Raw genomic sequence first — 16,642 nt, 5'->3', positions numbered from 1 at the left:
TCAATGCGGCTGGAATCATTTTCCCATTTCACTATCCAGAGTCCCATATTGCTGGGCAACAGAAGGGAGGTAATGTCCATAATTAATGACAAATGAGATCCCATGAGGTCAGGATGTGTATCATTATTGGCTGGAGTTAATGACAGGGTAATTATTGACAGATTTGTATTAATGTCTATTGGGTAATGCTCACCAGGAGGGTGTGCAATATGATTTTGGGAATCCATAATTGCCTTCATGGGGGAGTTGTTCTTCAGCCGCTGCCCGCATTCTGTATGTTGAGTGCTGGGCTGCCTTACATCATTCTCCCATTCAATTGTTTGGTTAAATAAGGTCACGTCTTAAAATCAGTACACTGCGTTTCATGAGTCTTTGGATTAGCTTAAGTTTAGCAACACACAGTCTCAAGAGGAAAACCCCTGTCAACAGAGGGATAGGGGCCAAATGCAGGCAAATGGGATTAATTCAGTTTAGGAAGCCTGGTCGGCATGGACAAGTTGGGCCAAAGAGCCTGTTTCCATACCGTATATCTCTAAGACTTTAACACATTCAGCCTTGTGGTACACTACCTTCATATGTCAATTGGAAAGCAAAAAGACTCATTACCCAATTGGACGATGCTTGGCATCATCTTCATTCTCAATGTTTCTACATCCAGTAAACATTCAAAGAAAATTTAAAAAAAAATATACTTTTTAAACAGCCCAATGATTTCCCTCTGGAATTGCTTAGGGTAGAATCCTGGAGCTTGATCTTAATCTTATGACAGTCCAGGCCCATCCTAGAGCAGCTTTTGCATCTCACATAGTGTGAAACTGCTGATGTCGTTAGGGGAAGCGATGGCCTTGTGGTATTATCGCTGGGCTATTAATTCAGAACCTCAGCAAATGTTCCGGGAACCCGGGTTCAAATCCCAGCACAGCAATTGGTGGAATTTGAATTCAATAAAAGATATCAGGAATTAAGAATCTACTGATGTCCTTGAAACTATCGCCAATTGTTGGAAAAACCCATCTGGTTCAGTAATGCCCTTTAGGGAAGGAAATCTGCACCCTTACCTAGTCTGGCCTACATGTGACTCCAGAGCCACAGCAATGTGGTTGCCTCTCAACTGCCCTCTGAATAAGGGCAATTAGGGATGGGCAATAAATGCTGGCCAGCCAGCAAAGCCCATGTCCCATGAATGAATTAAAAACAATCATGCCACAGTGCCACTTATAGGAGTAATAAGCACTGCAGGTATTTATAATGGTTAGAAATCTCTGACCTTTAACCCCCCCCCCCCCCCCCCGCCACCACTACCAATGAGAACAGAGAATTTGGCGCTTAGCAGTGGGACCAGAGTATAGCTATGGGCAAGGTCAGAGAATCAGGCCCAATGAATCTTCAATGAAATCTGTGCCATAAACCAAACTGTATGTCTTTATATATGTAGTATAATATATATAGTATATATAGGAAGGACATTTGGGGGAAGTTTTTCAAAACATCTTTTAAAATCATTAAGCTATGGCATAGTTATCCATAGCTAGCTTTTCTTGGTTTGATATGGAACTGGCCTGTGACTCAGCATCAAATATTGAGAAGATTCTGAGCTGTTGTGCTTCTGAGACATTTTTCTACCTAATTCCCATGTCACCCATCCGAGGTTGTCAATTTGATGCCAACTCTATGCTCCAATACTGAAGCACGATTAATCAATTGTCTTTGGTAGAGTAAAAAGTCACCATTGTCCCAGATGCTCTCCCCTTTGAAGGACAGGGTTCGGGGGGGGGGGGGGGGGGTGGTATGGGGGGGCGGGGGGGTGCAGGGAGAGAGCTGACTGGTGCTGATTTTAAGCTGAAGATCACCACACCTCAAGCAAGGGGCAAGGTTGAGAAGGTTGGGCCTTTATGAACGGTTAGCATAATGACCAGTGGACAGAGGAAACTTTTATCACATGGGACGTGGGAGGATTTGAATTCAGACCAGAGAGCTGAAAACACATCCAGTCTCCCTCTGCTGTGTCTTTGTTCATACCATCAATCAGGGAAATGCCATCCTGCACCCGAGATATGGCACATAAAGTTTATTAATTAGTCACAAGTAGGCTTACATTAACACTGCAATGAAGTTACTGTGAAATTCCCATAGTTGCCACACTCTGGCACCTGTTTGGGTACATTGAGGGAGAATTTATCATGACCACTTCACCTAACCCGCACATCTTCGGACTGTAGGAGGAAACAGGAGTACCTGGAGGAAACCCACGCAGACACAGGGAGAATGTGCAAATGCCACATAAACAGTGACCCAGGCTGGGAATCAAACCTGCATCCCTGGTATTGCGAGGTTGCTGTGCATTAGTTTGTAACCCAACAGGTCAGTGGTCTTTTTATAGGGTGGGTAAAGTATATCCTATACATCCTATATGTATTTATGGAAATTACAGGCTTTGATGGGGTCAAGTGTTTGTCTTATACAAAGCCTGAAACAAGCTGGGAATTACATAATACCAGTAATAAACTCCAGAGCACCTTTAAGGACAGCATTTAGCATTCTATAACTATTATGTTATCCCCTATGCCTTTTATTATCTTGAAACGTAGAATGGCGCACAAAATAAATGGAAGCTGCAACATCAGATTTTTTTTAATATTATGTAGGACCTTTATAAGCATTTTAAATTCACATTTCAGAAACAGAACACAATATTTAGAAAAAAAAGCCAGTGCATATCTGTTTCCAGACTTCAAAAGAGGCTGGGACAGCCTTGTTTCAAATAAATGGGAAGTAACACATTGGTGGGCACGTTACATTAATTTGCAGATGAGCCACAGCCTAGTACCTGGAACCCTAAGCCATGGAGGTGGGAGAGACAACTCCTCATGCATGCAAAGGTTTATGTGCAGAGCATATAAAAGGGCAATTGGACATTTGTAGTGTGCGCCCCATTTGCTTGGTATGTTTGTGCTGGCACTTCCCCCAGTATTCCAACCACGTGCCTTTTCAAAATTAATTAAACTCAAATAAAACCCATGAAAAGAACGCCATTAACCTAGTCATAACAGGGGGCTGTGCATTCCATCCTGAAAAGTATGTTTAAAAAGCGCTCAGCGCTTGTTGCAATTGAGGACGCCAGTTACTGTGAGTGTTAGCTACCAACTCAATGACTTTAATTATAGGGATTTACCTGATCTAATGGTTCATGGCAGCGAGAATTCCGATTCATGACTTTGATCATTCCAGTGAGGTTGATTGTCCATAGATTATTCTGTCAGTGTGCGGTGATGATAATTGCGCTGTACTTAGCTGACTCAAACAATTAGTTGCTTTTCATTTAACGGCCTGAAATATCCATTCCAGTTTTAAACACATCAGCCCTTTCAGCACTGAAGTGGTTGAAGAACAGTCAACAGAAATTGCAACTTAGAACTGGAAAGGGGTTCAACTCAAGTTTGTCTGCTTTGCACTTGAATAAAAAACAGCCTAGGATGGAAAGGCAGTAGGCTACTCACTCGCAGCATTATGCAGGATGTGGATCTATACATCAGAGGCCAAATAGCGCTGTAAATCAGCCTTAAATTTTGGGCGCAGGTTGAAATTTTCTCTCATTTGTGGTCACTGATCTCCTTAAGACACTGAATCATGTTGAGGTTTGTCTCCATAGGCATAGATATCCCTTGAAATCTCACCCAAGTAGCCACTGGACAGAAGTAAGCACGTGCACAATATGTTGTCAGACTATCCCACTATTGAAGCTGAACTTAATTCCATCCTCCACCCTTGCAAGTTCACTCCTGAGCAGTGGTCAAAGAACAGGGGCATGGGAATTCTTTTCATATCGTAGAGTCCTAGATAGATCATAGATTCCTACAGTGCAGAAGGAGGCCATTCAGCCCATTGAGTCTGCACCGGCCACAATCCCCCCCAGGGCTCTATCTCCATAACCCCACGTATTTACCCAAGCTGACACTAAGGGGCAATTTAGCATGGCCAATCAACTTAACCCGCACATCTTTCAGACTGTGGGAGGAAACTGGAGCACACAGAGGAAACTCACACAGACACGGGGAGAATGTACAAACTCCACACAGATTGTGACCCGAGCTGGGAATTGAACCGGGTCCCTTGATAAATGAATTAAGACCAAATATAGCTTCCCAACTACTGGTCCAGTGAAGATCACTGAACTCAATGAAGGTTCATAATCATATCTTGGGAATTGGGTCAGCGTGACTCAGTCCTACATCACCCACTAAAAATGGGAATATTTCTTCATTGTCACTTTTCTCTGACATTTCTCAGATTGTACAATCACAGAATCCCGACAGTGCAGAATGTGGCCATTTGGCCCATCAAGCCTGCATCAACAACAATCCCACCCTGGCCCTATCCACGTACTTAGGCTGCTAATCTCCCTGACACTAAGGGACAATTCAGCATGGCCAATCAATCTAACCTGCTTGTCTTTGGACTGTGGGAGGAAACCGGAACACTCGGAGGAAACCCATGCAGACATGGGGAGAACATGCAAACTCCACACAGATCTGAACTCTACAAGATCGGAATTGAACCCAGGGCACTGGTGCTGTGAGGCAGCAGTGCTAACCACTATGCCATCCTGTGGTTTTATATGTTTGCATCTTTTTAACGGAAGGTCATTATATTTAATAGGTTTAAATCCACGCAAAAAAAAGATTTTCTTATCTGTAAGTTGATTAGGAATGTTAAAAATTCCTAAAATCAAGTGAAACCTTCAGTGCTCAATATGCTTTTCCTTTCAGAATCTTGGTGATTTTGAAGATTTGGTGAATTTGGATCTCTTGAGGTGAGTGATGATTAGCATTGAGGTACGATATACACTTTCTTATTCTCAGCTAGGTTTCCAAGCACATATTGGTCAGATACAGCATAGCCAGCCTTTAATATCCCAACGCTGTACTTTTCGCTTCAATCCCAGAAGCTGCACTCACTACTGCAAGCAATACGATATTTTCTGCTTCCTGCATCTGCCGTCTCTGAATGAGATACTATTGTTATAAGACTCTAGTCAGACGACATTTGGAGTATTGCGAGCACTTTTGTGCCCCATAATTAAGAGAGGATGTGCTGGCCTTGGAGAGGGTCCACAGAATGATCCCAGGACTGAAAAGCTTGATGTATGAGGAGCATCTCATACATGAGGAGAGGTATGAGGACTCTGGCTCTGTAGTTGATGGAGTTTGGAAGGATGAGGGAGGATCTCTTCGAAACTTACAGAATACCAAAAGGCCTGGATAGAGTGGATGTGGGGAAGATGTTTCCATTAATAGTAGAGACTAGGATCTAAGCCTCAGAAAAATGGAATGACCCTTTAGAACCAAGATGAGGAATTTTTTCAGCCAGAGAATGGTGAATCGATGGAAGTCATTGCCACAGAAGGCTCTGGTCATCGAGTGTATTTAAGACAGAGACAGGTAGGTTCTTGATTGGTAAAGAGATTAAAGGGCACAGTGAAAAAGTGGGAGAATAGAGTTGAGAAACTTATCAGCCATGATTGAATGGCGGAGCAGATTCGATGGACTAAATGGCCTAATTCTGCTCCATATCTTATGGTCTTATCATGGAGAAAGCAACACAGCAAGAGACCATCCTACCCAAAGCTTCTTCACTCCACAATGGAGGGATCTATTCCAATCCTGTTTCCTTGCTTTCTCCACAATTTTGTTAAGATTCTTTTTCAATTGCTTATCTAATTCCCTCTTTAACATTGTGATCGATTTGGCTTCAGTAGCCACTTGTAATGTGCTCCCTAGTATTGGATTGCCAATTTAGTGTCAATTAGTTCCCAATTAGGAGGTAGTTTTGTGTTGTGGGTATGTGCCAACTAGAAACTAGACTGACACTGCAGAATCCTGACAGTTAACAAAGAAGACATTTTTATTAGGCTGATCTTTCTGCGCTCTGCCTTGTGGTACATTTCGCCCAGATGCATTGTGATCTGTGTTTTCCAAGCTGGTACAAATTTGATCGACAACAGAAAATAAGAACATCAAATATCCAAATAATGTGCAGTAATGATACTATCAGTGACTCACATGCAAGGGCTCTAATTCCTTAACTAAACGTATCAGCATTTTCAAATATATCATTTAGATTTTGTTTCTCAGTTTGTATATTGCACACAATGCAACCTTTTTGTTATAGTTACCTCTTGTATACAGTACAATAGGATGTGGATATACCAGGAGTAGAGACTCAGATACAAAGGGAGTACAGAGGTTTTTCATCATTTACACCCAGAAGAAAAAAGCAGTTTGGATCAGTATTCTTATTTTCCAGTTTGACTTGAGCTGCATTTTAGAGTATACAAGACCAATTCAGGGCAGAATTCTTATTTCTCCATTTTACTGGTGTTCCATTTTGAAGTATACAAGACCAATTCAGAACAGTATTCTCATTTCCCCCTTTTACTAGTGTTCCATTTTAAAGTATACAAGACAAGTTCGGACCAATGTTTTTATTTCCCCATTTTACTGTTTTTTCCTTCTGGGGGAAGTTTCATTATGATAGGGTTTCACTACAAGAGCATATATTGTGTTGTTCCAGTCCCTTTATAAAAAGAGGAAACACACTGACACACAAACATACTCACACAAACGCGCAACACAGAGCTTCCCATTAGAACTGGGAGTTTTTTTTTCTTCCGTCAACGATCTCAATACCATCCGTCTTCAGTTGGAATATTCCGAGCTGAGGGCTTTTTGAGAACCACCACGACTACCACTCCGTGATCAGAGGCAAGGAGGGGCACTTCAAAGGAAGTTAGCATTAAGGTCCTTCCCATTCTTTTTTCCCCAAATTGCACCACCTTGCTTCTGAATGACACTCCATCTAGTGGCTATAGTACGACACTCCCTCAACAGGAAGCAAGGATTATGTCAGGTTGCCCTCAGAATCACCTATGGCCAGAAATCAAGTGATAAAAGTCCCTCAAAAACCCCAATTTGTTTGGGGAGAGAGGGGGAGGTGTGTTTATTATTTGTCTTGTTAGCCCACAAAATGTTCCAGTTATGGGCTTTGCTCTCAAGCTAGCAGCATTTCCCATCTTTTGAAAACTAAATTAGTTGCCACTATCAGTGCCTTTCAGATTTGCTGGTAAGGTTCATCGCTTATTCCAATGTGTTGGCATATTGGACATCAGACTGGGCTCTCTCTCAACAGATCTGATGCACAGCGCGTGCAGACCGATGAACAAGAACAATTGTACACTCGGTCTGATAAGGTCTTGCAACAGTTGCAAAGTCCATCCCATTGGTGCCCAGGAAAACGGGTTTGGCAGCCTTGAGGCGAATTATATTTATTCCCCCTTTGCACATCATGCACTAACAATTGTAATTAAGCAAGTGGGTTTGAAGCAAGGTATGGTCAGTGACAGAACTGAACTCCCAGTTGTTTAAATAGGACCATCACAAATCTGTCACAGAATGTTAATCTTTGTCAAGTGCGATGGAGGTAAATGATGCACTATGTACAAGAAAAAGGCTGGCTCCACCCACCCCCTCCCTCCCCCCCAAAGTCTTGCATCTAGATTTTGAGTCTAAGCCCAGCTCAGAAGCAGTGCCCATAGTGTCCTGCTTGGCAGCTTGGGGCAGATTGATCACTTTGGCTTGGGATATGTCTACATTCCATGTCCAAAGTTAAGCCCATGTCAATAGATTTTTGCATAGACCCCCACGCAAGGCATGCACAGCATCATGCAATGCATGGAATGAGTTAAGCTGGCTAGGAAGCAACACATGCTTTTGTACGATCGTTAATGGTCAACTTCATCTGGGACCAGGCTTCGCCATGGTTCAAGCATTCTTCAGTAGGCCCATCAATGTTCAAAAATTAACTTATTTTGGGGAACGCGACAGCAAATTAAATTTTGACCTCAAAAGGGAGCTACTATTCCTTTAAGTTGTGGTAAGGTGGATTATCTATGTCTGCCGTAGAGTAAGTTCAAATAATTCTTTACAAAAATAATCACATGGTTGCAGCTAGCTTTAATTCACAAGCCCCTCTATTGTTAAGTATATTAGGCTTCCGGACAAGTTTTTAGACCATGAATAAGGCAGAAACACTGAGTCTGATGCAGACTTTTGCCACCAATACAGGAAACTATGTTGATTGAAATGGATGGGAAATAAATAAGCATCAGGAAGAATGACATATCCTTCATAGAAAAGCCTGCTGGCAATATACAAACATATATACACACACATATATATGTTACCATTCTGATGATGGTACGCCACTCATCCATTAGGGGAAGATTTTACCCACGCACTAACTCAGCACCACTAATGTTATGTCCTCTTTGTTCTAAGGCCATTGGGTCGAAACATTATAAACTTATTCGTCAACCATTTTGTGGGTATGATTGTTCGAGCTTCCCAGTAGAAAATTAACGCATTGCAACTTGCAGGAGTAACATTGGCCTTAAAATAAATAGCCCGAATGCCCTAGAGGCAGCAAGGCAGTGTTGTCACTGGAGGGATTGTTAACAATGTGCTAGAGGAAAAATGGTACTTTTCGCAAATGCATTTTTAATATTGTGCCAATATGCTTCTTGCGCGACTCCGTTAATGCATCAGCTGGTACTGTTTCTGTCACTGCCTCTACCAGTGACTGACCTGTAACCACCAGTGCTTCACTCCAGTGTCGTACAGCTCAAACTGTTCCCTCCAGATACAACCCAAGTGCAAAAGGACAAAATCTTAATTATATGGCTGGGTTTTTCACAGTTCTGAGTGGGCGTAATCTGAACATTTCACACGCCCGTTATTATGCTTTGCTGAATTTCAAGTGTCAACACTGAGTAAGAGATTCGTAGTAACTGTCCCTCCGTCACCTCGGTGCTCTGGAATTCCTAGGTGCACCCGAACTGAAGCAATAGTTTATGTGCAGTCCATAAATACATGAATACTGAGAAACTCTTTCACAGGTCATTGCAAAATTCAATCGTCACACCACCATCAAAATTATCAGTGCTTCTAAAATTTTACCTTTTATCTAAAATTTTATAAAATGATATTTTTTTTCCATGAAAATTTGTGCTTGCAATCTTCTACAGTAATTATCACAGGACTCTTGCTGCTGCTTTCCAGGAGCCGCTGGTAATTAGGTGTGTATGGGTTTTTGATGGAATTGCAATTTAAAGGCTGCAACAAAACAAAACCCTTCCCACATTCATCATTGAGTAGTCAACACTCCCTTTTGAATTTTTTTTTAACAAAATTAACATAAACTGGAGCCAAACAAATTAATCTTGACAAGCAAAACTATGTAAAGCCTTGGTTAGGCCGCATTTGGAGTATTGTGTGTAGTTCTGGTCGCCACACTACCAGAAGGATGTGGTTCCTTTGGAGAGAAGGTTCACCAGGATGTTGCCTGGTCTCGAGGGCATTGGCCATGAGGAGAGGTTGAATAAACAAGGATTGTCTTCACTGGAAAGACAGAAGCTGCTAGAGGTCTACAAAATTATGAGAGGCATAAACAGGACAGATAGTCAGAGGCTTTTTCCCAGGGTGGAAGTGTCAATTACAAAGGGGCGCAGGTTCAAGGTAAGAGGGGGAATGTTTCAGGGAGATGTGTGGAGAAATCAGATCAGCCATGATCTTATTGAATGGCGGGGCAGGCTCGAAGGGCCAGATGGCCTACTCCTGCTCCTATTTCTTATGTTCTTAGAAAGTTTTTCTACAAAGAGAGTGGTGGATGTCTGGAACGAAGTAGGCGCATTAGCAACATTTGAGAAGCATCTGGATGAATATGGAGGGAACAGAGGGATACGGATTGAGTAAGGGCAGAAGTTTTTTTTAGTTTAGTTCGGGCATCATGATCAGCACCAGCTTGAAGGGCTGAATGGCCTGTTCATGAGCTATGCTTTTCTTTGATCTTGATCCTATCAGTTTCTCCATTTCTTTTGACTTTGAAGGGCTGTAGCCACCCAGCTGCTACTAACTTTAGACAACTTTGTTCACTATATTCTTCTGTTCAAGCTATTAAGTAAAACCGGAATAAATACCAAGTAAATATTCAATTTTGGTTGACCCTTAAAGTACGATCCCACTACCTGAGGAGTAAAGACTGGCTAAGAATAGACACGCTTGAAGAGAAAGGAAAGACTGTTCAAAATACGTCCCTGTTTGTTCAAAAAAATATAAACAATGTAAATATAGGGTTTGATTTTTTAAAAAATGTTGGATTTCAGTCTGAAAGTCATGCACAGGGCACTTTCTCGTCAACAACATCAGCAGAGCAGCCGGGAGTCAACTGCACTGGGCCTGTAGCTGTGTTGTAAATTCTCTATAATGCAAAATCAATAAGACACAACTGCGCAGTGATTAAAAAAAAATCGAAGTCAGTTTTATAATTTTGTCATTTCTGATTAGATGATGAACCAAAATAAATTTGCTTCGAGCTTGTTTCTGCATCTAAGGATGGATGAGATTAGAGTGAATCATAAAATAAGGAGCACATTTGATGTCTGATAATGGAATTATCATCAAAGTTACAGTATAATAAATGGTTCTTCTGGTGCTTCTCTACAATCTGCTGCTGTTATTGTTTAATATTTATGTCCCATCATCCCTCGACTCAACACTTTTCACACTTTCGTGGATGCGTGTTATTCTCATTAGGCTACATGAAAATATAATTTAGATTTGTGTGTCCCATAAGGTGGTATTATCCAAATTAAATTAACATTGTGGGTATAATGTGATAGCATTTGTCATGCCATGATTTGGATGAGAATTTAGGAGGCACGTTTCATAAGTTTGCAGATGACACCAAGATTGGTAGCATAGTGGACAGTGAAGAAGGTTATTTAAGATTGCAATGGGTTGTTGATTAATTGAGCCAGTGGGTCGATGAATGGCAGATGGAGTTTAATTTAGATAAATGTGAGGTGATGCATTTTGGTAGATCGAATCAGGGCAGGACCTACTCAGTTAATGGTAGGGCATTCCGGACAGTTATAGAACAAAGAGATCTAGGGGTATAGGTTCATAGCTCCTTAAAAGTGGAGTCACAGGCGGATAGGGTGGTAGAAAAGCATTCTACCCAGACTTGGCCCATCCCCGTAAGTCCACACATTTATCTTGGTCAACCCAGCTAACCTCACACCTTTGCACTTTGGGAGGACCCGGAGGTAACCCACACAGACACGGGGAGAACATGCAAACTCCACATAGACAGTGACCCAAGGACAGAATTGAACTGGGGTCCCTGGCGCTGTGAGGCTGCAGTGCTAACCACTGTGCCATGCTTTTCGTGGTTGAATTGTCTGTATTCAATTGCTGATACAGGAGGACTGCTGGAACCTATGGCTCCAAATAGCCCTCAGCAGAAGAGGAATTATGGGGGAAATGCTTCTAATTGATATTTTAAGGGAAATCTCGGGAATGGCTCGAAGGGCTAGTTGGCCTACTCCTGCTCCTATTTCTTATGAATGGTCACTTGTCCATGTCTAGGCTTTGGACAATTAAAATGTCCTACCACAAATCAAAGAGATTTGGGTTAATCATCTATCCTTTCTACTTGATGGCCAGGAACTACAATGATAGAAGGAGCAAAGTTGAAAGAAAATATGAATCTGTTACCCTCTTGATACAATTTTAAAAGGGTGTAGAGATAGTCAACTCAGGGATGGGGGAGGGGGGATGTGGGACAGTGGGTGTGTTTGTCTGCACAAATCCTTAAAGGTAGCAGGCCAAGGTGAGGAGGCTGTAAAAGAGATATTCAGGAGTCTAGAAACTGAGACATAAGCCTGGAATTTTCTTTTAACATACCTGGCCTGCTGAAAGGTGATGGGAACATGCAAGTGGAGATCCCCCCCATTACTGAGCAGTTAAACTTCAAAATTGTGTGTGCGTGATGCCACCAGTTGGGTCCCCCCCCCCGCCCCACCGGAATCCAACCTGAATGACAAGCTTGGCTTCTGGTCGTTTGGGGAGCCATTTTGCGAAGGCTAGAGGCGCCAACACAGGAGTGGCATGGATGGGGACCGTTTTTGAGACGTGGTGGGCAGAGATCTTTGGTGTTGGGTAGCAGATTTTGGAGAGCATTTGGAGGGGAGGGGGTGGCAAGTCATTGACACAGCTTGGGAGGGAAGGGACAGGCAAGGTGAGATAAGACCTCAAAGATCGCTGGGATGAATTGGAAGCCCCACCATGGATCCTGTCCATCTTCCCATCTCAGTGAGAGCCAGAAGTGGGCAGTTTGGAAGTGGGTTTCGATTGGAAAGCTGATGTTTTTGAAGTCTTTACTACCCCCCCTTCCCCCCGCCTGACTGAAACTCACTTATTTTTTAGATAAAACTCCTCCCAAAAGTACAAAAGCAAGGACAATCTGCTAAATATTAGTTAAATACTGTCTATATCCCCATCTGGGGTATTGTGGCCAATTCTGGGCATTAGAATCATAGAACCCTACAGTGCAGAAAGAGGCCCTTCGGCCCATCGAGTCTTCACTGACCACAATCCCACCCAGGCCTTACCCACATATCCCTACATATTTTGCCCGCTAATCCCTCTAACCTAAGCATCTTAGGACACTAAGGGGCAATTTTAGCATGGCCAATCAACCTATCCCGCACATCTTTGGACTGTGGGAGGAAACCCACTCAGATATGAGGAGAATGTGCAAACTTCACACAGACAGTGACCCGAGCTGGCGATTGAACCTAGGTCCCTGGAGCTGTGAAGCAGAAGTGCTAACCACTGTGCTACTGTGCAACTGTGCACTACCTGCACTATGCTACAGGAAGGTTGTAAAGGGCTCAGAGAAGATGAAGAAGAGATTTACTGGAATGGGATTGTGGAGGTGGGACTTCAAGAATATGGAAAGTCTCGAGAAACTGGAATTGTTCTGTGAGTTGAGAGGTTTAAGTGGAAATATGATCGAGGTGTCCAAAATCATGACGTGTTGACATGAGTGGATCCTATTCCCAGTGGGTGGACAAGCAGAGGATACAAATTTACGGTAATTGGTAAAAGTTTGGTTTTAAATGCAGTGAGTTATGATGAACTGGAATGTGCTCCCTGAAAAGATGGTGGGAAGCAGTAACTTCCAAAAGGAAATTAGGCAACAAAGGGCAAAAAAAATGAGAGGACAATGGGGTAGGGACAGGAGCATGGAACTAACTCTTTCAAAAAACGTGTACAGATATAGTGGCCCAAATGGTCTCCTACACTTGTCGTTCTATGATGCTGAACGCCTGGGCAATATGTATGCTTGAAATAATATGTTGCCGTCAACTTAATCTGCATAAATCTGAAATTAAGCCCAATGTAGCTTGTCCAAACAATAGATCATGCTGAATTAATTTCAGCAGCGGTAAACGATAACAGTAAATTAACTTTATAAACTCATATTACAGACCTAATGATTTTCTGAATTGCACAGTCAGTATCTTGCGCTGTTGCAGTTTGTTCTATTCAATCACCGGTAATAAAAACCTTACTGTGAGAAATTGCAAGAAAAATTTGCTAATTAAAATTGCTGGCTAATTTTCTCCCTTTGTTATCACGGCTCCTGAAAAGTTAGCAGTCGAGAGAAATCTAGTAAGATTCCTCAGTAAGTTCTCTCCCCTAAACTACTCTGTCCTTCTGAAGCTCATGTCATTTTTATTTTTGCAAAGGAAACGCGTCCTTAATTTTGAGGACAGGCCTTTGTTACCTCAGGAGTGCTGTTGTCTCCACATGTTCCTTTTCCTCCAGTATTTTACTTTTGTTTTTAAATATTTGTCCCACGTTCTCACAAAGATTAATGAAGAGATAGGAAAGCACAAGGTGTCTCATTTTGTTAAAGGTGTCCTTTCAACACCTGACTTTTTTGGTGGTTTAAAGCCTGCGAGGTCAGGTTGCCCGGTGACAGACTGGACTGGTTGATGGAGGTGTACGTGATGTACAGGCACTGGGTCCTTTCTCTGCAGAGGCGCCGAGCTCTCCCCTCTGTTAAAAGTCTGACTCCTCACGTGTTGTGAGGGAATGGGTGCATTTGCCTTTTCGTAATTCCACTGTGTGGAACATGTTGGGTCATCCCCAATGTAGTCCTGTGGCATGATGGGCGTTGAGGCACCCCTCCTTCTTTTTGGGCTGCTGTGCGGAGAGACTGAATACTCCACAAAAGCATGGCTGCCTCCATTGCCGCCCAAGGATGACCTATAGTGAGAACCGGGGTTCTCAAGTTGTTCTCTCATACTGTGCGAAAGGTAGTTGTCCACGACGTCCTTACCATCGCTCATCAGCTCCTGATCCCGATGAAAGGAATGGCGGGAAGTCGGAATGACCCGCACGTTGCCAAGGTGATGGGACATTGCTTGGTGCGAGGAGTCAACGAGGATCATCGGTGATCCCGCGCACGGCTGATCTCTCAGACTTGCATTGATCACGTTCTGCTCCCACTCACAGCTCCTGAGACCTGTGCTGCGTTTCTGCTGCAATGGGGTCTGTTCCGGCGTCGGTAAAACAGTCGAGTCAAGGTGGTGCTGGCTGGTTTTGATCAAGTTCTTCGACCATCCGTTCTGCATCAGCGGAGCGAGCAGGGTTTCTGGCTGCCCTCTGGAGCGGCGCTCCACCATGCCGCCCAGTTTGGTGACGCTGACTACAGACTCGCTGTGAGAAAGGATGGTTTCCTTGTCTTTCCTGCGGGCTGTGTCCTTTTTGTCCCGATGGCCAATGAACCAACAGACGCTGAAGCCGGAGATAACTGCTCCGATCACAAAGGCAGCGATGGCTGATATCACAAGGAGGTTGACGGAAACCAGACCATTGGGCTCCTCAACAAAGCTCTCATGTATCAGGCCTATGATGGGAACAAGGTTATACAAATTGAGAAGCAGTAAACGTGACATTTAATGGCCCACAAAGAAATTGGGCCTCAGCAACCATAATGCATTTTTATCGTTCATTTATATTCCATTCTACAGTTTTCTGTTTCATCTCATAGTGACAAGGTTAAATGCATCACAGATGTAACCAGCTCATTTTTCTTTAGATGCCACTCTCCACCTCCTTCTCTATCGCTCTGACTTTTTCCATTTCAGTTATAATACATCTCTGTAAGAACTTGTCCTCTGCACCATTCTCTTGAAATCATCATCCACTTTATCCCAATCGACTCTTTCCCAGGATCTCAGATCTGTGCAACTTTGCACCTCCCCAAATCTTAACCCCCTTTAATCTGTCAGGTTTTTGGAATTCAATATCAGTGCCTGTAGGTCACACTGTAAAAAATCTGCCTGTCCAAAAACACCCTTTTAAATTAAACCTTTACCAAGTTCCTCTGGGACTGGAAATCTGCTCTGGCTCCACACCAGCCTGCTTTGCTCAGTGCATTTAACAGCCTAAACACAGGGACAACTTTACTTGGTTTTCTGCTTGTTGAACTGAGGCTGGTGTGATTCAGGAGTTGGGGTGGCCAGGGCATGAGCATAAAAGTACCACTGCACCTTCCTGCAGTTTAATTTAAAAGGGTTGCGAATGAAGCCCAACCCATCGCTCAAACCAGCCTCCCATCCATTGCCTCTGTCTACACTTCCCGCTGCCTTGGAAAAGCAGCCAGCATAATTAAGTACCCCTCACAATGGATTGGGCTTTGTTCACAACCCCTTTAAATTCTCTCTTCCATCGTCTTCCGTCAAGAAACAATACAAAGGTCTGAGGACACATACCAACCAATTCAAGGGCAGCTTCTTCCCTGCTGCCATCAGACTTCTGAATGGGCCTACCTCACATTATGTTGATCTTTCTCTATACCCTAGCTATGACTGTAACGCTACATTCTGCACTCTCTGCTTTCCATCTCTATGAACAGTATGTTTTGTTTCACTGTGACAATAATAAATCAAATCAAACCAAATCAAATCAAACCCTGAAGTGGCAATTTGTTTGTTGGTAGCAAGGATTGAAATGAAACATCCGATGGCTCGTTTTGCTCTGACTCCATTGGAATTAAATGTAAGTTTACTTATTACTGTCACAAGTAGGCCTACATTAACACTGCAATGAAGTTACTGTGAAAATCCCCTAGTCACCACATTCCGGCGCCTGTTCGAGTACACTGAGGGAAAATTTACTTCGGCCAATGCACCTAACCAGCACGTTTTTCAGACTGTGGGAGGAAACCGGAGCATCTGGAGGAAACCCACGCAGACATGGGGAGAACGTGCAGACTCTGCACAGAGTGTGACACAAGCCAGGAATTGAATCCGGGTTCCCGGCGCTGTGGGACAGCAGTGCTAATCTACTGTGCCACCCTGAATTAAAAATAATGTCAGGAGAGATGTAAAACCCATCTGCAGATTTGCTCCGTTACAGTGTACGGCCCAGTCAAAATCTACCTGACTGGTTTTATTTTCTGGAATTTCTGGACAGGGATTTGGTGATGGGATCTTCCAGTTGCCCCAAAGTCAATCCTCTGTGGTGGCTTCTCCAGTGTGGGGTGCGCGAGCTATGCGAAAGCCCATAGACTGGAAGATCCCAATGGCTTAAATGCACGGAGCAAAACAGGCTGGTATGGAGGCATAACATGGAATTGGCAATGTTAAATTGCCCCTTCATGTTCCAAGATATATAGTTTAGGGGGATTCAAGGGGTAAATATGGGAACATGGCCTGGGTAAGATGCTCTGT

At 43.2% G+C, this 16,642-nt stretch overlaps 1 protein-coding gene across 1 annotated transcript in view; it reads right to left on the bottom strand.

The window, feature by feature from the left end:
- Positions 1-11,884: 11,884 nt before the first annotated feature.
- The window catches only part of sema6bb (sema domain, transmembrane domain (TM), and cytoplasmic domain, (semaphorin) 6Bb), a 588,988-nt gene continuing 584,230 nt past the window's right edge, over positions 11,885-16,642 (bottom strand). Inside the window, exon 18 of the mRNA XM_080212572.1 lies at positions 11,885-14,814. Within this exon, the coding sequence (XP_080068698.1) occupies positions 13,805-14,814 (1,010 nt within the window). The 3' untranslated portion in view covers positions 11,885-13,804. The remainder of the gene's footprint in view (positions 14,815-16,642) is intronic.

Source organism: Carcharhinus amblyrhynchos, chromosome 26 (genome assembly GCF_965287045.1).
Source record: "Carcharhinus amblyrhynchos chromosome 26, sCarAmb.v2.hapA, whole genome shotgun sequence".
NCBI lineage: Eukaryota > Metazoa > Chordata > Chondrichthyes > Carcharhiniformes > Carcharhinidae > Carcharhinus > Carcharhinus amblyrhynchos.
The sequence above is the reverse complement of the archived record's forward strand: the minus strand, read 5'-3'. Positions and strand labels throughout refer to the sequence as shown.